Here is a 25,418-nt window from a genome sequence, read left to right on the forward strand (position 1 = left end):
GGGTTAATATGTTATTGGTGTGCTCCAAACAGAAGCATCACCTGAGCCTTTGAACTTTAAGACACATCTCTGATATTTTCCCACTGACACTTACTTACCCTGACTCCTTCAGTCAGAGCTTACTTTTAAACATTTCATTTGCAGAAGTTTCTGTTCTCAACTAAGATATCAGTTATCGCACTGTACTGTCGTTACACTTTTCTGCAAACATATTGTACATACTTCTTTAGGAAACCTTCCCTCTCTTCATGTCTTTAGTCAGTTTTAGTTCAATTGCATCTCTTTACATACTCTTAGTAAATTAACATGTGGTCTGAATACTGATTTTGTATAATGCCTTTGTGATATAGGTGAAGATTCTACAAGGGCATATATTTTAAATATTCATAAACTTCTTAGAGGTAGTAACTATTTTCTGAACATAAAAGAATTTGCTAAGGTGCCCAAACATGGGAGAAATGTAAAAGACAATGTTTTTGTGTATGAATCATTGTACTTGGTGATTTCTAAATCAAATTCCACCTGCAATTCTGTGTTGTGTTCCTCCTTACAATTATCCAAACTTAGCCTCTGAAACATCTGAGAGAAGACTTTGTGACATAGAAGAGTTCCCAGGATTCCCATTAAGAGAATTAGAGACAGAAGAGAGAACCGTTGGCTCTAGGTCAGATCAAGTAAGGATTCATACATAGAATGGTATTAAAGGTTGGGTTGGTGGGTTGCAAAGAGAAGTGGTGAGGAGCATACCAGGCAAAGAGAATAGGACTGAAGGAAGACACAGAAACTAGAAAGATCTTATTAGGTACATTAAGGTAAATACAGCAAATAATCCAATTCTGATTAATCCCTTTTACCTAGCTCCTCACAATTCTAGCTGTTAAGACATATAGACCTTTTATGACCACCCTTATCTAATGACAGGTTTCTTATCTAATGATAGTCACTATCTCTCTATTGTCCATTTTGTTGACTTGTGTGGTTGCCTGGTTATTGGTAGTTTCAGGTAGAGAGAAGCACATATGACTGAGGTAGAAATGAGAAAATAGTTTTTTGGAACAGATATTTTTCAGAACAAATAGTTCAGAACATAACTATTAAGGGGCATTTTATTTCAGCTATCTTTTAGGCCCATTCATCATATAATCATTAAGAGTAGCAAATGGACCAGTGGAAACAGTAGTTGAGATGTTGCTTTTGGTTTCAAATAATAGAAAACCTAACCATAGCTTAAATTACCAGGATTTATTTTTCTCATATAAGACAAAAGATGAACAACAGGTAGGTAGTTTCTTGATTCAGCTCTCCAACCTAGGATCCTGCCCCTATCTCTCTGCTTTAGCATCCCTAACGTGTTCATTTTTTTGTCCTAATGTCTGTGATATGGCCATAAGATGGCTATTTTAACTCCAGGCATAGTCAAGGCAGGGAAAAAGAGGGAACAGGTAGTGCCAACCGCAAATGCCTCCTTTACCAGGAATGCAAAATCTGTGTCAGATATTCTCTTATCTCTCCCTGTCCTAAACTGAGCCGTATCATTATACCTGGATTTCCTGGCAAGAAAAGCTGGGAAATGAATTATTTGGTAGACTAAATAATCACTCAGTATTAGACTACAATGCTATACAACCTGATATGATTCTTTTACTGCTGGGAACAAAATCAAGTTGTTTGTGGGGAAGAAGAGAAAAATATTGAGAATACAACTTACAGTGTCTACTACAATGTACAGCTGTAACAGTTATTCCAAAACAAGTAATAAATCCATAGATGTTGCATCAATATATGCCTCTGCAATTAATGGAATTATGGAAGCCTGGACTCTTGGGTATTTAAAAAGGAAAAGTGTTTGGTTTACTCATTATTAATAATTTCAGCTCTACTACACTAAGAAGACAGTGAGCTTCTTTCACTCTTCTTCATCAATAAATAAATTATATATATACTTGTGAAATGCTACATCATACTTGAGAAACTCTCGCATTCCTTTATTTTTCTAAAGCAAATTGAATCTCTTCAGTCATAACCCATTAAGATAAACATAACATAAAAACACAACATTAAGAGTTGTCAAGAATAATACTTTTTAGCTTTTGTGGGGCTATCTTTCTCCCAGATAAGTTTCCAGTCAACTCTACCTAGTTTGATTAGAATGACTGGAGCCGAGATAGCTACACTGGTTGAGAGTAAAATGGCATGATAAACTTGGTCAGACCTTGACTACCATTAGGATGTCAATCCCACTACACAGCCTCTCAGAATTAACTCCCTCCTTGAGTCAGGTCATTCTTCCATTCTTCTCAAATTAACAGCTATCAAATACTCTTGCCCTGGAGAAATCTGAAACTCACCCCAAATAAAGATATAGATAAGGCATGTTTTTTTTTTTTAATACAGATTAGTTGACAATTTCCCTGTGACCCCTAAAGGCATAACTGCATTTCCTAGAGGGAGTGGGGGAGTCAAGGGAGAGAAAATTACCATCTCCTTCTAAACTTGGAAGAACAGATCAGAAATTAAGATATCATTATAGTATCCTTTTTTTCTTTTTTCTTTTTTTTTTTAAAGATTGTATTTATTTATTTGAGAGAGAGACAGTGAGAGATAGCATGAGAAGGGAGAAGGTCAGAGGGAGAAGCTTAGAGGGAGAAGCTTAACTAACTGAGCCACCCAGGTGCCCTTTAGTATCCTTCTTAAAGCATCACTCTGCTCTGGTTCACTCTGTAATAGAACTCAGCAAAACCTGATAGGATAACCTGACCAGACTTCTTCAGCCCCTCAATCCACATTTCAAGAAGATGGTCATAAATCCAATGTCTTTCACTGAATCTCTCACTGAAGATTAAGTTGTAGAAATGTCATTTTAGTGGGACAAGACAGAGAAGAAAGACAAGAACAAAGGATAAGAGAACTTCATTTAGACATAATTTCTAGCTGGCCAATTGGAGAGATAGTATAGAAGATGGGGCTACTGTAGTTAGTTGGTTCTGGGACTCCATCTCAGAAGAGGTTATTACTTGAGTTGATATTGGAATTATAAGAAAGGACAAACAAAAACAGATCTGTGGGGAGAGGGTGCCAGACAGATAGATCATCAAGTTCAAAGGCTCAAGAGAGACCTGAGCTTGAGTTATGCAGCTAGAACTGAATGAGCAAGGAGAATGGGACAAAATGAAAAAGTGGAAACTAGGCAAGGGTGAGGTGGGCTATAGTTAGGGGTTGGATATTACCTAAAAGATACAGAGAAATCTTTCAACACCAGTGTATCTTTACATAGTAGAGTTAAAAATAACAGCTAACATTTATCTACTCTCAACCAGGTATAATATATAACCCTATGAGGAAGGTACTATTATTCCCAGTTAGAAGAAGAGGAAAATGAAGCACAAAAGAGTTATGACTTGCCCAAGGTCACAAATCTATTAAGTACAGATACAGAAATTGAACTGAAGGGCTCTGCCTCTTAATCACCATACTATATTATCTTCAACCCAAGTTTGAGGTGTTTTATATTTGAATTTCTATGGATTTATCATTTTTTTATTGTTGATATAAATGTAAAAACAAATATTTTAAAAAGTAAATGCAATTATTCCAAAGACACTTTCATCATTTTATGCCTGAGAATCAGAATGTTTTCTTATTGGTCAAACTTAGAATCAGAGGATAACTTAGACCTCGTGTCTTTTATGTTGTTTGTGTAGTCTTTAAACTTTATGTCTTGAAGTTATGCTTCATTGCAGATTCCTTTAGCTCTACTCATTTGTAGTTCTCCCACTTTTATTCAATAGAAAATAGTTGGGTATTTTAAACAACCATCCATTACAGAGCTAAATCATACCTTTTTGATGGATTATAGCATTGTCTTCTCAAAAACTGATCTGGTAAATATCCATGATGCCCAGCCAGTAGATATTATCTCTGGGTCTCTTGTTATTACCTCTGTACATTTAATTTACTAAAAAGCCCATTGGAGAAATGTTCATTATCCCGAGGGAAAAGTTCAGCTATATTTGGACACTTTTAGCCTTCCAGTTTTGTTGCTTGAAATGATTCATTAATCCACATGAAACATGTCAATTTCAAACTTTATATTCAAATTAATGATGGGCATTAGCTAACTTGTGATACCTTTTCTTGTGTACTAACCTTATAAATATATAATAAATTATCCTTATTTAAACTCTTTAATATAATTACTAGTATGTTGTTGGCAGTGTTAATAATGAAAAATAATCAGGTGATTTATTGACTCTAACTTTATTCTTTGGATATATTTTAATGCAAATGCAAGTAGAGAATAAGTAAATTACAAGGGAGCAGCAAAATTAGCCTGGGTGGTTCTATGTCCCATAAACACTTAACAGATGCATTTGGCATTTCTTTCACTCTTAAAACTTGAAATTAACCAGGTAATAAAGGAAGTGCTGACTAATGCTGCATTATGTAATATAAGGTATTCTAGCTAAAATATTGGAGAAACATTTCTTCATTATCTGTCATTTACATAGGCAATATTAGTTCTTCATAATAGAGTAACAAAGTAGTCACTGTCATTTTTATAACTTTGACATCCCAAAAGCTTTGTAAGTTTTGAACTTAAACATCTAAAGACTTACTAGTATATTCCTTACATAAAAATTAATTTCTGGGGATTGAAGACTTATATGTGAGTACGAAAACATTAAAATATTGAGGAAAAAGGGGCTCCTGGGTGGCTCAGTCAGTTGTGTCTGACCTTCAGCTCAGTTCATGATCCTGGATCCTGGGATGAGCCCCATTTTAATGATGCTTCTCCGTCTCCCCTCCTCTATTGTTCTCTCTCTCGCTATCTCTTTCTCTCAAATAAATAAATAAAATCTTTACAAAAATAAATAAAATAAAATAAAATAGATAGGAAAAAAAAGGTGTGGCCTAGAACAGCTATGTTTTTTTTTTAATTTTATTTTTTATAAACATATATTTTTATCCCCAGGGGTACAGGTTTGTGAATCGCCAGGTTTATACACTTCACAGCACTCACTATAGCACATACCCTCCCCAATGTCCATAATCCCACCCCCCCTCCCAACCCCCCTCCCCCCATCAACCCTCAGTTTGTTTGTGAGATTAAGAGTCACTTATGGTTTGTCTCCCTCCCATTCCATCTTGTTTCATTTACTCTTCTCCTACCTCCTTAACCCCCCATGTTGCATCTCCTCTCCCTCATATCAGGGAGATCATATGATAGTTGTCTTTCTCCGATTGACTTATTTCGCTAAGCATGATACCCTCTAGTTCCATCCACGTCGTCACAAATGGCAAGATTTCATTTCTTTTGATGGCTGCATAGTATTCCATTGTGTATATATACCACATCTTCTTAATCCATTCGTCTGTTGATGGACATCTAGGTTCCTTCCATAGTTTGGCTATTGTAGACATTGCTGCTATAAACATTCGGGTGCACGTGCCCCTTTGGATCACTACGTTTGTATCTTTAGGGTAAATACCCAGCAGTGCAATTGCTGGGTCATAGGGTAGTTCTATTTTCAACATTTTGAGGAACCTCCATGCTGTTTTCCAGAGTGGTTGCACCAGCTTGCATTCCCACCAACAGTGTAGGAGGGTTCCCCTTTCTCCGCATCCTCGCCAGCATCTGTCATTTCCTGACTTGTTAATTTGAGCCATTCTGACTGGTGTGAGGTGATATCTCATTGTGGTTTTGATTTGTATTTCCCTGATGCCGAGTGATGTGGGGCACTTTTTCATGTGTCTGTTGGCCATCTGGATGTCTTCTTTGCAGAAATGTCTGTTCATGTCCTCTGCCCATTTCTTCATTGGATTATTTGTTCTTTGGGTGTTGAGTTTGCTAAGTTCTTTATAGATTTTGGACACTAGCCCTTTATCTGATATGTCATTTGCAAATATCTTCTCCCATTCTGTCAGTTGTCTTTTGGTTTTGTGAACTGTTTCCTTTGCTGTGCAAAAGCTTTTGATCTTGATAAAATCCCAATAGTTCATTTTTTTTTTTTTTTTTTTTTTTTAAGATTTTATTTGTTTATTTGACAGAGATCTCAAGCAAGCAGAGAGAGAGATGGGGGAAAGCAGGCTCCCGCTGAGCAGAGAGCCCGATGCGGGGCTCGATCCCAGGACCCCGGGATCATGACCTGGGCTGAAAGCAGAGGCTTTAACCCACTGAGCCACCCAGGTGCCCCCCCAATAGTTCATTTTTGCCCTTGCTTCCCTTGCCTTTGGCGATGTTCCTAGGAAGATGTTGCTGCGGCTGAGGTCGAAGAGGTTGCTGCCTGTGTTCTCCTCAAGGATTTGGATGGATTCCTTTCTCACATTGAGGTCCTTCATCCATTTTGAGTCTGTTTTTGTGTGTGGTGTAAGGAAATGATCAAGTTTCATTTTTCTGCATGTGGCTGTCCAATTTTCCCAACACCATTTATTGAAGAGGCTGTCTTTTTTCCATTGGACATTCTTTCCTGCTTTGTCGAAGATTAGTTGACCATAGAGTTGAGGGTCTATTTCTGGGCTCTCTATTCTGTTCCATTGATCTATGTGTCTGTTTTTGTGCCAGTACCATGCTGTCTTGATGATGACAGCTTTGTAATAGAGCTTGAAGTCTGGAATTGTGATGCCACCAACTTTGGCTTTCCTATTCAATATTGCTTTGGCTATTCGAGGTCTTTTCTGGTTCCATATAAAATTTAGGATTATTTGTTCCATTTCTTTGAAAAAAATGGATGGTACTTTGATAGGAATTGCATTAAATGTGTAGATTGCTTTAGGTAGCATAGACATTTTCACAATATTTATTCTTCCAATCCAGGAGCATGGAACATTTTTCCATTTCTTTGTGTCTTCCTCAATTTCTTTCATGAGTACTTTATAGTTTTCTGAGTATAGATTCTTAGTCTCTTTGGTTAGGTTTATTCCTAGGTATCTTATAGTTTTGGGTGCAATTGTAAATGGGATGGACTCCTTAATTTCTCTTTCTTCTGTCTTGTTGTTGGTGTAGAGAAATGAAACTGATTTCTGTGCATTGATTTTGTATCCTGATACTTTACTGAATTCCTGTACAAGTTCTAGCAGTTTTGGAGTGGAGTCTTTTGGGTTTTCCACAAATAATATCATATCATCTGCGAAGAGTGATAGTTTGACTTCTTCTTTGCCGATTTGGATGCCTTTAATTTCCTTTTGTTGTCTGATTGCTGAGGCTAGGACTTCTAGTACTATGTTGAATAGCAGTGGTGATAATGGACATCCCTGCCGTGTTCCTGACCTTAGCGGAAAAGCTTTCAGTTTTTCTCCATTGAGAATCATATTTGCGGTGGGCTTTTCATAGATGGCTTTGATAATATTGAGGTATGTGCCCTCTATCCCTACACTTTGAAGAGTTTTGATCAGGAAGGGATGCTGTACTTTGTCAAATGCTTTTTCAGCATCTATGGAGAGTATCATATGGTTCTTGTTCTTTCTTTTATTAATGTGTTGTATCACATTGATTGATTTGCGGATGTTGAACCAACCTTGCAGCCCTGGAATAAATCCCACTTGGTCGTGGTGAATAATCCTTTTAATGTACTGTTGAATCCTATTGGCTAGTATTTCAGTGAGAATTTTTGCATCTGTGTTCATCAAGGATATTGGTCTGTAGTTCTCTTTTTTGATGGGATCCTTGTCTGGTTTTGGGATCAAGGTGATGCTGGCCTCATAAAATGAGTTTGGAAGTTTTCCTTCCATTTCTATTTTTTGGAACAGTTTCAGGAGAATAGGAATTAGTTCTTCTTTAAATGTTTGGTAGAATTCCCCCGGGAAGCCATCTGGCCCTGGGCTTTTGTTTGTTTGGAGATTTTTGATGACTGTTTCAATCTGCTTACTGCTTATGGGTCTGTTGAGGCTTTCTATTTCTTCCTGGTTCAGTTGTGGTACTTTATATGTCTCTAGGAATGCATCCATTTCTTCCAGATTGTCAAATTTGTTGGCGTAGAGTTGCTCATAATATGTTCTTATAATTGTCTGTATTTCTTTGGTGTTAGTTGTGATCTCTCCTCTTTCATTCATGATTTTATTTATTTGGGTCCTCTCTCTTTTCTTTTTGATAAGTCTGGCCAGGGGTTTATCGATCTTATTAATTCTTTCAAAGAACCAGCTCCTAGTTTCGTTGATTTGTTCTATTGTTTTTTTGGTTTCTATTTCATTGATTTCTGCTCTGATCTTTATGATTTCTCTTCTCCTGCTGGGTTTAGGGTTTCTTTCTTGTTCTTTCTCAAGCTCCTTTAGGTGTAGGGTTAGGTTGTGTACCTGAGATCTTTCTTGTTTCTTGAGAAAGGCTTGTACTGCTATATATTTTCCTCTCAGGACTGCCTTTGTTGTGTCCCACAGATTTTGAACCGTTGTGTTTTCATTATCATTTGTTTCCATGAATTTTTTCAACTCTTCTTTAATTTCCTGGTTGACCCATTCATTCTTTAGAAGGATGCTGTTTAGTCTCCATGTATTTGGGTTCTTTCCAAATTTCTTCTTGTGATTGAGTTCTAGCTTCAGAGCATTGTGGTCTGAAAATATGCAGGGAATGATTCCAATCTTTTGATAACGGTTGAGACCTGATTTAGGACCAAGAATGTGATCTATTCTGGAGAATGTTCCATGTACACTAGAGAAGAATATGTATTCTGTTGCTTTCGGGTGAAATGTTCTGAATATATCTGTGATGTCCATCTGGTCCAGTGTGTCATTTAAGGCTTTTATTTCCTTGTTGATCTTTTGCTTGGATGATCTGTCCATTTCAGTGAGGGGAGTGTTAAAGTCCCCTACTATTATTGTATTATTGTCGATATGTTTCTTTGATTTTGTTATTGATTGGTTTATATAGTTGGCTGCTCCCACATTAGGGGCATAGATATTTAAAATTGTTAGATCTTCTTGTTGGATAGTTCCTTTGAGTATGATATAGTGTCCTTCCTCATCTCTTATTATAGTCTTTGGCTTAAAATCTAATTGATCTGATATAAGGATTGCCACTCCTGCTTTCTTCTGATGTCCATTAGCATGGTAAATTGTTTTCCACCCCCTCACTTTAAATCTGGAGGTGTCTTCGGGTTTAAGATGAGTTTCTTGTAGGCAACATATAGATGGGTTTTGTTTTTTTATCCATTCTGATACCCTGTGTCTTTTGATTTGGGCATTTAGCCTTAAACATTCAGGGTAAGTATTGAGAGATATGAATTTAGTGCCATTGTATTGCCTGTAAGGTGACTGTTAATGTATATTTTCTCTGTTTCTTTCTGATCTATTACTTTTAGGGTCTCTCTTTGCTTAGAGGACCCCTTTCAATATTTCATGTAGAGCTGGTTTAGTATTTGCAAATTCTTTCAGTTTTTGTTTGTCCTGGAAGCTTTTAATCTCTCCTTCTATTTTCAATGATAGCCTAGCTGGATATACTATTCTTGGCTGCATGTTTTTCTCGTTTAGTGGTCTGAATATATCATGCCAGCTCTTTCTGGCCTGCCAGGTCTCTGTGGATAAGTCTGCTGCCAATCTAATATTTTTACCATTGTACGTTACAGACTTCTTTTCCCGGGCTGCTTTCAGGATCTTCTCTTTGTCACTAAGACTTGTAAATTTTACTATTAGGTGACGGGGTGTGGACCTATTCTTATTGATCTTGAGGGGGGTTCTCTGAACCTCCTGGATTTTGATGCTTGTTCCTTTTGCCATATTGGGGAAATTCTCTCCAATAATTCTCTCCAATATACCTTCTGCTCCCCTCTCTGTTTCCTCTTCTTCTGGGATCCCAATTATTCTAATGTTGTTTCATCTTATGGTGTCACTTATCTCTCGAATTCTCCCCTCGTGGTCCAGTAGCTGTTTGTCCCTCTTTTGCTCAGCTTCTTTATTCTCTGTCATTTGGTCTTCTATATCGCTAATTCTTTCTTCTGCCTCATTTATCCTAGCAGTCAGAGCCTCCATTTTTGTTTGCACCTCATTAGTAGCTTTTTTGATTTCAACTTGTTTAGATTTTAGTTCTTTTATTTCTCCAGAAAGGGCTTTTATATCTCCCGAGAGGGTTTCTCTAATATCTTCCATGCCTTTTTTTAGCCCAGCTAGAACCTTGAGAATCGTCATTCTGAACTCTGGATCTGACATATTACCAATGTCTGTATTGATTAGGTCCCTAGCCTTTGGTACTGCCTCTTGTTCTTTTTTTTGTGGTGAATTTTTCCGCCTTGTCATTTTGTCCAGATAAGAGTATATGAAGGAGCAAGTAAAATACTAAAATGGTGGCAACAACCCCAGGAAAATATGCTTTAGCCAAATCAGAAGAGATCCCAAATCGTGAGGGGGGAGAAAGGGGATAAAAAGAGGTTCAGAAAGAAAAAAAAAAAAAAAAGAAACAATTAAAAAAAGAAAACCAATAAAGAAAAAATATAAAAAGGAAAAAAAATATATATATATTAGATAAACTAGTTTAAAAACGTTAAAAAAGAAAAGGGTAAAAGTTAAAAAAATTTAGCAGAAGAAGAAAAAATTGAAAAAGAAAAAGAATTAAATTAACTGCAAGGTTAAAGAATCATGGGGAGAAAGCCATGAGTTCCGTGCTTTGCTTTCTCCTCCTCTGGAATTCCGCTGCTCTCCTTGGTATTGAAACTACACTCCTTGGTAGGTGAACTTGGTCCTGGCTGGGTTTCCTGTTGATCTTCTGGGGGAGGGGCCTGTTGTAGTGATTCTCAAGTGTCTTTGCCCCAGGCAGAATTGCACCGCCCTTACCCGGGGCCAGTCTGAGTAATCCGATCGGGTTTGCTTTCGGGAGCTTTTGTTCCCTGAGCGCTTTCCGTAGAGTCCGGAGGGTGGGAATGAAGATGGCGGCCTCCCGGTCTCCGGCCCGGAGGAGCCGAGAGCCCGGGGCCCCACTCCTCAGTGCACCCTCAGAGAACAGCGCCCAATTACTCCCGTCACCCTGGCCTCTGGCCGTGCTCCGAGCTGACCGAGCCTTCTACCGGTTCAAGGTAACCCCGAGATTAGAGCTCACTCCTCGGCTCTGTCTCTGTAGCCGGCTTCCCCGTTCTAATACCTGTAAGCTCTGCGACACTCAGACACCCCCGATCCTTCTGTGACCCTGCGGGACCTGAGGCCACGCTGACCCTGCGTGGGCTTCACCCTGATTAAGCCTCTGGAGCGATGTCCCTCAGCGGAACAGACTTTTAAAAGTCCCGATTTTGTGCTCCGTTGCTCTGCCGCTTGCCGGGAGCCGGCCCCTCCCCCTGCGGTCTATCTTCCCGTCGCTTTGGATTCACTTCTCCGCCAGTCCTACCTTTCAGAAAGTGGTTGATTTTCTGTTTCTAAAGTTGCTGTTCTTCTTCTCTTCAATCTCCCGTTGGATTTGTAGGTGTTTGCAATCTTTAGATAAGCTATCTAGCTGATCTCCCGCTACCTGAAGTAGTCTCAGCCTGCTACTTCTCCGCCATCTTGACTCCTCCCCAACAGCTATGTTTTTAAGGTGGAGTAAGATTTCTAAAACAAGATACACAAGCAAAAACCTGTCAGTAGTCAGTAACATCTCTGCCCTTCTAAGCACTTCCCTGAAGTGTAGAGACTAACAACCTGGCAACTGTATTTTCCATACTCTGGCCGGTGAAGACTTCTACTTAGATTCTGCCAATAAAAGGCAGCCCTGTGAGAGCCTAGAGGTGGAGTGGATGGAGAAGCCATTAAGGTCTATGGTGCAGCAGGTGGGATTGCAATGTGGGCAGGTGGTTTTATGTGGTAGCATGTTCCCTGAACTCCAGGATGTCCTGAAAGCCAGCAGTGGTCTTTACACTGTCTGCATTTCTTATATTTTCCCTCCATACCATAAGAATAAAGATGTACCTATTTCTAATGTATGGAATCTTAGCAATTCAAAATGTCTAAGTGGCTTCTATTTTCCTGACCAAGTCCCAGTCATCATATATTTTTTAAATGTTTCTGTAGCAAAAACACCATAAACAGAGTAGAAAGATAAGACATTTTTAGGAAATATTTACCATATATGTAACAGGAAAATATAAACTCTACATAAAGGAATCCTATAAATTAATAAGAAAATGAAAAGAAAATTTCACACGAAAGTAGCCTCAGGTAGGCAGTAATCAAACAAACAAAAAATGTTTAATAGAAATTGAGAAAATTAAACCGAAAATAATACGTTATTACAGTTGGGTTATTTTTGTTGTGGTTGTTGTTAGATTTGTATCATTGAAGGTGAAGTCCTCTCTTTCTAAGCAGAAATAAATTATGTAACATCAAAATAAGAACTCTGAGAAAAATAATACTTGTTTAGAAAGAACCTCTGCTTTAATAATATTAATATTCATGACATTAGTAAAAATTAAAATGTCCTACAATGCTAAATGCTGATGGCAATTTGAAGAACATGAAACTCTTTTGGCTTTGGGGAATGCAAGTTGGTAAAGTAACCTAGGAGAGTAATTTGGCAATATCTAGTAAAATTCCATTCCTAAATGTATCTAGAATGAACCAACTATGCAGTTTGGCCAAATACCAAATAACTGATGGTTAAAAATTAATGTTCAGGCAAAGCTGAATCTCACTAACCCAGAATGATGTACAAATGTATGATGCGTAAGACACAAACTAGCCATTTAAAAATATCCCTCACTTTTTCATGCCCAACAAATTAAAATATAGGAAAGCCTGTGAGTAATGTTTTCTTCTCAGAGGTTTATACATGGGATTTAGAGCATTAACATGTTTTTAAAAAATTATTTACCATATCTCCTGTTCCTCCAGTTGGAAATGCGTATCAGTCATTTCCACAAACTTTTGCTTGTTTAAATGTTTTACATCTATATACTGAAAACTGCAAGGATTGTCTTCTTAAACCATTCTTATAAAGTTTGTGGTTTCAAAGTTTGATACATGTCATAGAGTTTTACTAGTGAGGAATAAGTGTGTGCTTTTTTTTTTTTTTTTTTTTTTTGTTAATTAGTTTGGCCAGTGAGAAAAAAAAGAATGTGTAGTATTTTAATATTTTCTCCTTTTCATTCCTATTATATTCTTTATTATGTCTGAATCAAAAAGGATTATCACAGCTGTTGTGCATGACTGTGGACAAATTTCCTGCTTGTGAATTTTATTGTTTTTTATTTCCTGCTTTCAAATTTTAAAGTGGCAAAGTTGACATTCTATTTTGTGTACATCTTCATTTAATTATAAAGAATTCTAAAATGAGACTTTTTTCTCAGAAGATTCATGACCTAAGTAGAATTTAATAATCGAACATTAAATATAATTCTTGTAGATTATTTTACTAAATATTATGTCAAATCGACCAAATTCAATAGAGATTAAGATGACGATAGATTAATCTAAACTTTAAGTTTCCTTGCATTATTATTTAAACTTTAATTAATGTTTTTAGTTTCAGAAAGGATATGACCCTTTACTGTATTTAGCCAACATGCTTTCTCAGTTCCCTTATTAACAACCTATTTACTTTTTGTTTAACAATTTGAAAGTTCTTACTTTTAGTCTATATACCCAATATATCTTTATTCACCATTAAATTCTCTAAAATGTAACTTTTACAATATTAAGTACATATTTACATTTTAACTGAATTTTTTTAAAAAAAAGCATATAAACATATCTTTTAAGTTCCATCAGAAATGCTCACTTACATTCAAAGATTGGGTTTACAAATATTTATATTGCTAAACCATCTGCCTTATTGGATTGCTGTTCTGCTGACCATGTGATATTACCCCATGTGAATACATAGTTATTGCTCATAAACAAATTGCACAGAAATTATGTTGAGTCGGAATTCAACTACTCATCTTTTTGTAGGCCAAGGCAGAAGTTAAAAAGCAGATTAGAAGATTTTGATGGAATCTTAAGACAAAATGAACTCTGGAACCCTACATGGGATAGTAATGTTTGTAACATGTGCAAAAAGGAAACCAAAAAGTATAGCCTTTTTGTAGCATGGAATAATTGGAAACAGTGTAAATGCTCATCAGTTGGAAAATAAATAAATCAATTTTGGAGTATGTTTCTAATGAAATACCACAGAGTAGTGAAAATGAATAAAATGTTTATGTGTGTGATGTGTGTGTTTGTAAAGGTTAAAATACAATGCTGGGCAATAAATAAAGCTTCAGAAGAAATTTGAAAATAATTGTATAATTTATAAAATGTATAAATCCTTGTGGGGTACCTGGGTGGCTTGGATGCTTAAGCATCTAACTTTGGCTCAGATTATGATCTCAGGGTCCTGGGATGGAGCCCCAGAGCGAGGCACCCTGCTCAGCCGATAGTCTGCTTGTCACTATCCCTCTGTCCCTTCCCCTACTCGTGCTCACATGCCCACGTGCGCTCTCTCTTTCTCTCTCTCGTTCTCTCCCTCTGTTAAATAAATAAAAATTTTTAAAATGTATAAATGCAAAATATACTATGTATTGTTCATAGGTATATAGATGTGTGATAAAAATGTTAAAAAGGTGTGAAAATAATATACTAATTTAGAATATTTGCTAGCTCTTGGTAGGGAAAAATCAGAGAAGGACTGAGAAGGGATCAAAACAGAGCTTTAACTTGTTTTATCATATTTATTTCTCAATAAGAATATGTGAATATGATCAATTAATATGAATATTAATCTTAAATAATATTAATATTAATCTGAAGCCACTTACCAGAATCTGATAAAGCCAGATGAAGAAGTTATGTTATTCTTGGTATTCTTGTATGGGTTTCAAATAATGACTTAAAAGTAAATTAGAAATCCTTATACTAATGGTGGCAGGAAAGGAATTAAATCTCAGTGTAAAAGTCATTCATTAAGTCAAAAGAATTTAGGTAATGGGGATTTTCAGTTCATTTTGTGCTCTACAAATTTCCATTTCACCAGAGTATCAAATTTCATGAGGAATGGCGAATATTTATAGTATATAGGATTTTTCATACACATCTTTATTTAATTGTCAGTTTCAAGTATTTGAGCTTTTCAGTGAAAAGACTGGCAGCTGAATGTTTCCATAACGATAAGACAGATCTGAATATTTATGAATAAGCAACAATAATTCTACCAAATTGGACTAAATTATGTTGTGCTTTGTAGCTTATATACTATTGTCCTCGTGCATTTTCATCTACAATGCAAAGTATTATAAATTATCTTAATTTACAAAGAATTTCTCCATTTTACCTCATCATTGGCAATTGCCAACCACATTTACAGAACATTCAAATTAAAGAAGGATGAATTTGATAATAAACCTTGAAAAGGGAGCTTGATTTCCATTTTTATTTTGATAAGTGATATATGGTAAAACTCAGAAGTGGGTGCATTTTGAATGATAAACGAAATGTTATGTCGGGTAGAAGGCATGCAAACTTGTAATTCTTGAGCAAGGGCACTTTAAATATAGTATTAAGTATGCAGATCCATGTAAAATAATGTGTCCTCAAAATTTAGAGTTACTTCTTCTGCCATTTCTGCTTCTGTATTTGAAAGACTGACTTGCTTGACCATGGATCCTTTATATCTCATATGTGTCACAATTTGAGTTACGACTTCTAACTTCTTGTTCGGCTCTGTTTCTGAAGCTGTTTACATTTGCCTTTTTTTTTTTTTAAAGATTTTATTTATTTATTTGACAGACAGAGATCACAAGTAGGCAGAGAGGCAGGCAGAAGGGAAGGGGGAATCAGGCTCCCTGCTGAGCAGAGAGCCCGGGGCTCCCAGGACCCTGGGATCATGACCTGAGCTGAAGGCAGAGGCTTAACCCCCTGAGCCACCCAGGCGTCCCCATTTGCTTTATTTGAACATATTTTCACTCAAATGGAACTGTCACAGATTGATCCGTACAGGAAATTCCTGGAGATTTTTTAAAAAAATTGTTTCATAAACTTCAGTTTCTCATCATCTCATTATTTTAGTTTTCTTTTTCAGTTGTCTCCTCAAGATAATTGCCTCTAAAAATCCCATTTATTCACAAAAATTATTAAACACCCTCTGTGTGCCAAGATTTGTGCTGGGAAGGCATTGTGGAAAAGAGGGGAGAAATGAAATGATTTCACTCTATGTAAAAACAAAGAAAAGAAGCAAATGTTTGTAAAATAATGAAAATGTGCTAAGTAATTCTGTAAGTTTTCAGGAGAAAAAAATGGCTAAGACCCTAGAGAAAAGAGTAGAAGGGGCTTCTTATGTTCTCTGAGAGGTGATGTATCCCTCAATATACTGAAATTATCATATATATTCAATGCTTTGAGATGTGCAAGTTTTAGTGATTTAATATCTGTTTTGACATTCTAGGAAGTCAATGATGTAAATTCACGATTTGACATGTGAACTAATACATGCTTTTTTGTTTTCTAGTTCAAATCTAGATTAATTTGGTCACAGATCTGTGCCTATAAAAGAGATGCAAATCTTTTTGTTTATAATATGATTTGCACACATAAAATTTTATTTTTCTACAACATCATTTGTCTTGAAATCACAAATTTTGCAAACTCATGAAGCTCTCTAGAATATTCTTTATAGCTCTCAAGTCTCAGAAGCTATAACTGGTGTAAATTGCACCTAATTATCTTTGAAACATTCATTCTATTATTTATCTTACATTTAGACACTTTGTGAGACACTAAAAACAAGAACTTCAGGGGCACCTGGGTGTTTCAGTAGCTTAAGTGTCTGCCTTCAGATCAGATAATGATCCAGGGTCCTGGAATCCATCCCCAAGTGGCTCTCTGCTCAGCAGGGAGTCTGCTTCTCTCTCTCCTTCTGACCCTCCTCCCCTTCCTATGCATTCTCTCTCTCTCTCAAATAAATAAATAAAATCTTAAAAAAAAAAAAAAAAGATGAGAATGCCATAGCTAAGGAGTCTAGATTTTGATTACTACTATCATGCTTGGTTTAAATTATGAAGTATCCTTTTCTAGTTCTTTCAGATTCTTAATAGTGAATTGTGCCATTACTGTTAAGTTTTTGATATTTGTTCTTATTGACTTTATTCTGCATATGTACACAGTGCCTTCTGGGTCTAGAGACGTAACAATTATAATTTAAATAATGTAATAAGAATAGCAGGCTGTCCCACACTCTTTTGACCCAGTCCTCACCCCTGTAATAACATGATGGAAATCAGATGGAAAAATCTACGAGTTCCCAGGGATGAGGGATGAAGAAAAATGGACTTGCTTAGCTTAAGGAAGTCGACTTCCTCTCCTCTCCTAAAAGGAGGGATAAAGACCCTTGAAGCTTGGAGATGGGATAGAAAGGATCCTGAGTTCTCATTTTAACCTTTGAAATGTAAGTACCTACCTCTAGTAGGCAGGTTAGCCTCCTATGCCTCCAGGTATTATAACCTAGAGATGTCTGTAAGGCCTGGACCTCATTCTCCCTCAAAGTATAAACCTCCTCTGGCTATAAAGCTCCCTAGCATTCTCTCACCACTGGTATAGTTAGTTGTGAATGAACTTCTCCAGGATTATTCATCTCAGGAAACCAAGTTTCCAGCACAATTCATGCAGAAAGCCCAAACTGCTGACGTAAGAATTATTTCTTTGCACCAGAGAATGACAACACGTAGCTTTGATATGTTGATTTTTTGTTTTGTTTTTTTTTTTTTTTTTTTCCTGTGAGAATTTTTGAAAGCTATATATTGTGGAGAGAGCAGAATGTAAAAATCCAGAGTTCTTTAAGCTGAATACTGTTATTATATTACCTCTTGAAAAACTGTATTTTCAGTATGAGACTATCATTTCCTTCCAGCGCTATCAAAGTAAGGCAATCTACAGCTATATTTGCAATGGACATACCTGTTAACTGTACAGTTATAATTTCACATGTTTTGTTTGGATTTTAAAATTTTGTTTGTATAATCCTAGAAGACACATTGGTCAGAATTAATTATGAGCCATAATTCACTTGAGGTAAGCCAGAAACTTAGTGCTATAACAAGCCATGGTACAGTTATCTAGACATGGGTGCAAAATTTTAAATTACAATCAATCAATCTATAAAATTACAACAAATTCTAATTTTTAAGAAAAAGCTTTTTATGGCTGTCAAATACTATCAGAATTAAATATTATAAGAGTAATACAGTTAGAGAAAAGTATATAATTATATTAAAAACAACAGAAGAAGACTGTTTGTACAATTTTAAATCTTCCTGTTAAATGTTGCCTTTAATAATTTTGTATTCTTATCACAGGTTTTGAACTTTCACATTGTGAGGATCCTGGCATTCCACAATTTGGATACAAGATCAGTGACCAAGGTCACTTTGCTGGTAGCACTATTATTTATGGATGCAATCCAGGCTACACTCTTCATGGCAGTAGCCTTCTCAAGTGCATGACAGGGGAAAGAAGGGCATGGGACTATCCTCTGCCTTCCTGTATTGGTAGGATCCTCTTTTATATCTTCATAATTATTTCTGTAGAAGTGTTGTCCAAATATGCTGTACCTTTTCAAAGGATCTCATCTGTCCACCCACAACTCATACCTAAAATCATGAAGTTAACAAACTCCTAGCTCATATTTGTCAGAGGAATTAATGGAAAGTGAAAGGGTCATTTTCGTAAATTCATTGATAAGTATATATATATTTTTTTAAAGATTTATTTGACAGAGAGAGAGAGATCACAGGTAGGCAGAGAGGCAGGCACAGAGAGAGGGGGAAGCAGGCTCCCTGCTGAGCAGAAAGCCTGATGCGGGGCTTGATCCCAGGACCCTGAGATCATGACCTGAGCTGAAGGCAGAGGCTTAACCCACTGAGCCACCCAGGCGCCCTGATAAGTACATTTTTTGTAGAACATGGATGAAGTGTATGGAGTCGTTCCAATTCTTCTATCTTGATATAAAATTTAACTCACTGCAAGTATATATTAAGACTTATTGTACACATTTACTGAATCACACTGATTGGATTTGTTTTAATAAATTTACCGCCTGTCCTGGTGTCCGGATAGATTAAAAAACAATGAACTATTCTCATTAACTTCAAAAGCTTTATTTTTATATATACTTTTTCAAAAATCTAAGGAAGTACATAAGCTTTTCTGAGGTGTATGTAGCATAACAAATTTAACCAATTTCAAAAGAAGAAGCAAGTGACATCAGATATATTGCCTCTACGAAGCTAGAGAATGGATCATGAGCTTATTGCACAGCTGGAGTATTACCAAATTATAGATCAATAAATGAATGACTAGGTATGTGTGGGTAAGAGGGTGTATAGAAAAGTGTTGATAAAGACGCCGGTTCTGGGTGGAATTTTTTTGTTGTTTTGTTTTTGTTTTTTGTTTTGTTTTCTGGTTTTTGAATTTTGCTTTCTTCCCGCTCCAAGGATAAATTGTAGGTGTCTGGCTTGAATGAGAAACCAGCAAAAGGAAACATTTTAACAAAACATTGACTCCTTAGTAGGGAACAACATGTAGCCACTCTTTATCTATTTTTGTTTCTTGATGATATTTGTGGAGGCACAAATCCATTCTGCATCAGGCCCATATAAATAAAATTGATCAACACTTAAAAAAAAGGTAACTGTTTTATTAAGGTATAACTAATATCTAAATACTGTACATATTTAAAGTATATAAACTGATGAGTTTGGAAACTTAAACCTTCAAAATTTCTTTGTTAGTTGATATGATTGACATAGGAATCTCCATAAAACCTACTAGAATGCAAGAAGAAAAAAGTGAAATTCCAGTCATTAAAGGCCTTGCATCTAATTACATGGTGTGTTTGATGTCACAAGGCCTCTGTTGGTTTCTTGAAACATTGATTTACTTAGGAAGCAAACATGTTTTTATCTAACCAAAATGTAATCATAGGCCTTTCTTTTCAGATGGCATCAGATTTTGGATAGATTATGAGGGTAATATCTATAATAATAACCAACATAAATTAACAAAGCTTGGGATTCTGGAATATGACCAACAGCTAGCCCATTGGCATTAGTTATGAGAAAAATAAAGCACTGATTAATTTTCTCTGAGATTGTATTCTTTGATGTGACTATGTAATATATTCAGAAAGCCATTAAGGATTACAGTTGCACTATAGTATAAATTGTAAATACTGATTTCCCATGCTGTCCTTAAAATTAAGATCACAAACCAAATATATTAAAATATATTAATATATTAAAACACATGTATTTTCTTTTTTTTTTTTTAAAGATTTTATTTATTTATTTGACAAGCAGAGATCACAAGTAGTCAGAGAGGCAGGCAGAGGAGAGGGAGGAGGAAGCAGGCTCCCTGCTGAGCAGAGAGCCTGATGCAGGGCTCAATCCCAGGACCCTGGGACCATGACCTGAGCTGAAGGCAGAGGCTTTAACCCACTGAGCCACCCAGGCACCCCATAAACACATGTATTTTCTATATATGTTGAACCAAGCTAAAGACATTCTTCTTTTTTAAAATATTTTGTGTAAACAAAATGATATTTGGTTTTTGGTCAGAAGATTTTAATTCTGTTCATAATAAATCAATGCACTTTATATTTACAAATCCCCCAAGTCAGAGGGGATGCCTGATGACATAGTTGGTTAGGTATCCTACTCTTGGTTTTGGCTCAGGTTGTGGTCTTAAGGTCTTGAGATCCAGCCCCCACCTCGGGCTTCACACTCAGCATGGATTTTGCTTAGAGTTTCTCTCTCCCTCTCCTTCTGCTCTTCATCCAGCAATACTATAAATAAATATATCTTAAAAAAAACACACCTTTAAAAACTTACTGACTTGATAACTGCTCAAGATTTCATGAGAAGGGTAAACTATTTTTTTTTTCTTTTTTTAAATGATGGATGGTCAGGAGTAACAGCTGAAAACAGTTGGATGCATGGTGTGTCATGCTGATGATTTCCATGATGACAGAAGATGAAATTCTATTTTAAATGATGTTCTCTACTGGCAAAAATTAATAGCTTCACCACCTGGCCTAAGAGCATAATTTTCTGTGCTCACTAACCTTAAATATCTATTATGCCTATGTATTTGCCTGTCTCACATAAGAAACTTTTTCTCTGTTATATGGATCGTTTCTAGGTAATTGTGTTTCTGAAGCTTATACATGGATCAAACAAATACTTTTTGAAACACCATAGCCAGAAGGATTTAACCTACATACCTTCTTTAAATACTATTTCATTTTTAATATAAAACTTCTGTTAGAATAGGAACTCTAGTGTTATGGCATATCTCACTGGCTCATTTGAAGTCAAAACACCAAGTAAAATTTGTAGAAAAGAAATATGGATAAAAAAGAACTATGTTTAAATTCAAGATACAACACAGTACACAAAACTTCAGTGTGATCTTTAATTGTTTAAAAGTTAGTCTGTATGAATGAATATCAAATTTGTTCTCATAGTATATGTATGCCATAATAGTGATAAAATATAAAGAAATGACATAAAATGAATTAAAATAGTTACATAGTGCAAAGTTATCTACAACATTTTTGTTAAAAATGAGAAAAATCTAAGTAAGTGATGGTAACATCTTAAATACTGGTATCTTCTTATTTATGTTAAAAATAACAAACTTGTTATTGTAAATTAAAATAATGTTGCAGTACAAAATAAAGTTGCTTCTTCTCTATAAGTGTGTATATCAGCCAGCATTCTCCAGTGAAATAGAATCAGTAGAATATCTAAATCTATCTGTCTATCTATCTATCATCTATCAAGAGATTTATTTATTTTAAGGAATTGACTCATGTAGTTGTGGGAGCTGACAAGTTCAAAATCCACAGGGAAAGTCAAAAGCTGGAAGTTCAGCAGACTTCAATGCTGCAGTTTTGAAGAATTTCCTTTTGTCTTGGGAAACTCAGTTTTTGTTCTTACAGCCTTCCAACTGACTAGGTGAGGGCTACTCACATTATCAAAGGATAACTTGTTAAACTCAACTGATCATAGATGTTAACCTCATCTATAAAATACTTTCACATCAATATCTACATGAGTGTTTGATAAAATAACTGGATACTACAGCGTAGCCAAGTTGACACATAAAACTAATGTGAAATATAATACATACAAATCTTTGAAATAAATTTACGTATATGAATAGAGCCGACACATTTGAACCATTGCATTCAGTTGTTATTAGGTCTCTTCCAAATGCTTAAAGTTTGTCATTGACTATCTTTGCTCCAATCATAAAAACAAAACAAAACAAAATAAACCCAAGAAGCTTAATTCAGCCATTGAACGTGAGTAAGATAGAAACAGTGCGGAAAACAAGAAAAACAAATACAGAAGTACCTTTAAACATTTAAGCACAAAGTAAAATGTTTTTGTTTTGAGGGTTTGTTTTTTTATCCAATAATCTGGATAATTTTCAAATGTGTTATGTGTTATAGTGTTATGCTTGTTTCAAGGGTTAGAGATGTAGCACAATATACTAACTGCAACACTCAGTTTCTCTCATCTCCAATACAGACAGCCCCTTCTGGCTTATCTGTATATTGAAGTAAAACCTCTACAGACATCTCAGTGTATTAAATAGCATCAAAATGGAAAGGAAATCTTCCAAGAGATTAAAAAAAAATTATATTGTATGACAATACTTAACATTTTTAATTTGATGAGTTTTATAAAATTTAGGGACCCATTAAATCAAAACTAAACTAGATTTTACTGAAGTGAGAAATCTAATAAAAATGCCACTTTGACTTTTGGGAGGTTAAAAGGGAAAGAGTTTAGAGTGATTTAAAGGGGAATAAAAGGACAATGAAATTTAGAAGGCCTGAGGGACTGCAGTAAAGATTAGTTTTTCTCAGAGGTGGGGTAGCAAGATGATGAATTATTCAGACCGCAATCAAGGCACAGTGAGCAACTTGCCATCTGTTTTCCCTTTTTAAGTTATCATTATTTAACAACACATCTTAAAATCTTTGAATACTAAAATCAGAGTTCTTGAGTGTGTCCTTTCTTTAAATTCTCTAATTAGGTTAATTTTACTATCTTTTATGTGATCTAACTTGATACTTTATTGTTTTATTGTATAGTATATTTTTGCTTCAACCAATACATTAATCCGAAAAAATATATACAGCTGTTTTGTTTTAAGGTGAGGGATATCAATTCTTATTTTCCTTAAGGTAAAAAATATATATTTTTGAGAAATTCATTGATTGGTTTTGCAAAGATTGGCATTAAATTATGACTTAATTTATTATTATTTTTTTATAGCTGAATGTGGAGGTCGTTTTAAAGGAGAATCATCAGGAAGAATCTTATCTCCTGGCTATCCCTTTCCATATGACAATAATCTGCGTTGCATGTGGATGATTGAGGTAGATCCAGGAAACATTGTCAGGTAAATGGATTTCATTTTCTCAAAATTACTGGAGAATTGGAAAATTCTGATCAGCCTCAATATACAATATCAAGCATTAAGGTTTTTCAATATTTTTAGCCTTGGGAAAGAAAAATGTGGTTTTCATCTGTTTAAAGTATGAAAAATATTCAGAAGCATGATTTATTGATTTATGGGTCACAGTGGTAGCTCATATAATCCCTAGAGGGAAGATTTTCATAGTTATAATAGACCACAGAGATTAAGAATATTTTTATGCTTCTTTGAGACTTTAATCTTTCAATTCTTGATGATTCAAGATGCTAAGTCCACCATTTTGATAAGGATATCAAGTTGTGCAGGTCACTGTTGTAAGTTCAGCCTCATGAACATTTGGAAGAAATAATCATAGAAGGGAATTCAGTAATATTCTGTTTTTCCTGGCTTTAGAAATATTTCTGGAGCATCAGCTCTCTACCTCTTTAGATTTCTGTTTCCTTTTGCGTTTAATTAGGTGGCCACAATTCTTCACATTATCGACCCTTAGATGAGGGGAGAACCATCACCTCCTAAAATAACAGCCTTCAGGTTTCCAAGCCTACCATGTTTTTTAAATCCTAATTTAACTATTATGGCTTTGACTGGGAACAGATTAATAAATGAACAAATAAATCCTCCACTCAGAATAAATCTGAGCTAGTTGGTGTGTTGTCACTCTCAAAACAATGACTTTAAATTTAAGAATTGTGGGAGCACCTGGGTGGCTCAGTGGGTTAAGCCTCTGCCTTCGGCTCAGGTCATGATCTCAGGGTCCTGGAATCGATCCCCACATCTGGCTCTCCACTCAGCAGGGAGCCTGCTTCCCCACCTCTCTCTCTGCCTGCCTCTCTGCCTACTTGTGATCCCTGTCTGTCAAATAAATAAATAAATTTAAGAATTGTTGTTTTATATAAATGTAATTTCAGACAGGCTTCTGGTGTGTTATCACTCTCAAAACAATGGCTTTAAATTTAAGAATTGTTGTTTTATATAAATGAAATTTCAGACAGGCTTCTGGGTGGTGACGGTGGTAATAGGAAACAAGTATGATCCTTCATATAACATGCTGAAAGGCACACTCCATGAATTGTTCAATGTCAACTGGTGGATTACTCTTGCAAGGGAATTTGCAGACTCAAAATAGACTACATAAGACCAATTCTCAGCCTGTGTTTCTTTAGTGTAGATCATACGTTGTTTTATTTAAATATTAGAATTAGTAAACTTGAAAATACTAAATTTAACAGTATTCTGGAATTTTTCTAACTTAAGGAACAATATTTGATATAAAATTACAATACAAATTTAAAGCTGTAACTATTCACATATCAAACATGAATGTGATATATGTAGAGAGAGAAATGAGTGTGTTTTTATAATTGGATTTCTAATTTTTGGCACTGGCCACAAAAAATATCAGACACTAGTTTTGTGTAGATTAGATATAAAGCAGACTTAACATGAAATAGTTTTTTGGTTTTTGTTTGTGCATTTGGCCGGGTAGGGTTGGGTAGACATTGATTTTCATCTCACATTAAGGAAATTCCCTTTTACTTTTAGATTACTGGGTGTGATTGTAATGTTGAATTTTTAAAAAATACTTTGTCTATATATCTTGAGATGTTCGTGTACTTTTTTTCCTTATGCCTATCATTGTGATGAAATGTACTGATTGATTTTTTAATATGAACTATTTCTTGCTTTCCTGGAATAAACTTCATTTTAATTCTCATAAAACAAACATGAAACATTGGTAAATATAGATACTATGGAGTCAGTTCATGACTTTGCCACCCTATAGGCAGTTTTATTTAATGTGTCTCGACTCCGTTTGCCACATTTATAGAACTAAAATAAAATACCTTCCATCTTCATTGGGTCACTATGACAAACAGAGAAAATATATGTAATTCATTTTGCACAGTGCCTAGCATGTAGTAGAACCTCAGTCAGTGCCTGAAATGTACTCCATGCTCCGTAAGTATCACCTACTGTAGTTATAGTTAAAATTCAGGAACACAGAAAAGAATGCTTAAAGTTTCTGTAATTTGCAAAGGTGACATAATAGT

At 35.5% G+C, this 25,418-nt stretch overlaps 1 protein-coding gene across 2 annotated transcripts in view; it reads left to right on the top strand.

Annotated features, from left to right (window-relative positions):
* LOC111146567 (CUB and Sushi multiple domains 3) overlaps positions 1-25,418 on the top strand; it is a 1,261,269-nt gene that overhangs the window by 933,074 nt on the left and 302,777 nt on the right. For both annotated transcript variants that reach the window (XM_022502159.1, XM_022502160.1), the window contains 2 exons: positions 18,213-18,404; positions 23,205-23,331. In XM_022502159.1, the coding sequence (XP_022357867.1) occupies positions 18,213-18,404; positions 23,205-23,331 (319 nt within the window). The remainder of the gene's footprint in view (positions 1-18,212; positions 18,405-23,204; positions 23,332-25,418) is intronic.

This window comes from Enhydra lutris, unplaced genomic scaffold (assembly GCF_002288905.1).
Source record: "Enhydra lutris kenyoni isolate GAN:26980312 unplaced genomic scaffold, ASM228890v2 scaffoldscaffold14, whole genome shotgun sequence".
Lineage (NCBI taxonomy): Eukaryota > Metazoa > Chordata > Mammalia > Carnivora > Mustelidae > Enhydra > Enhydra lutris.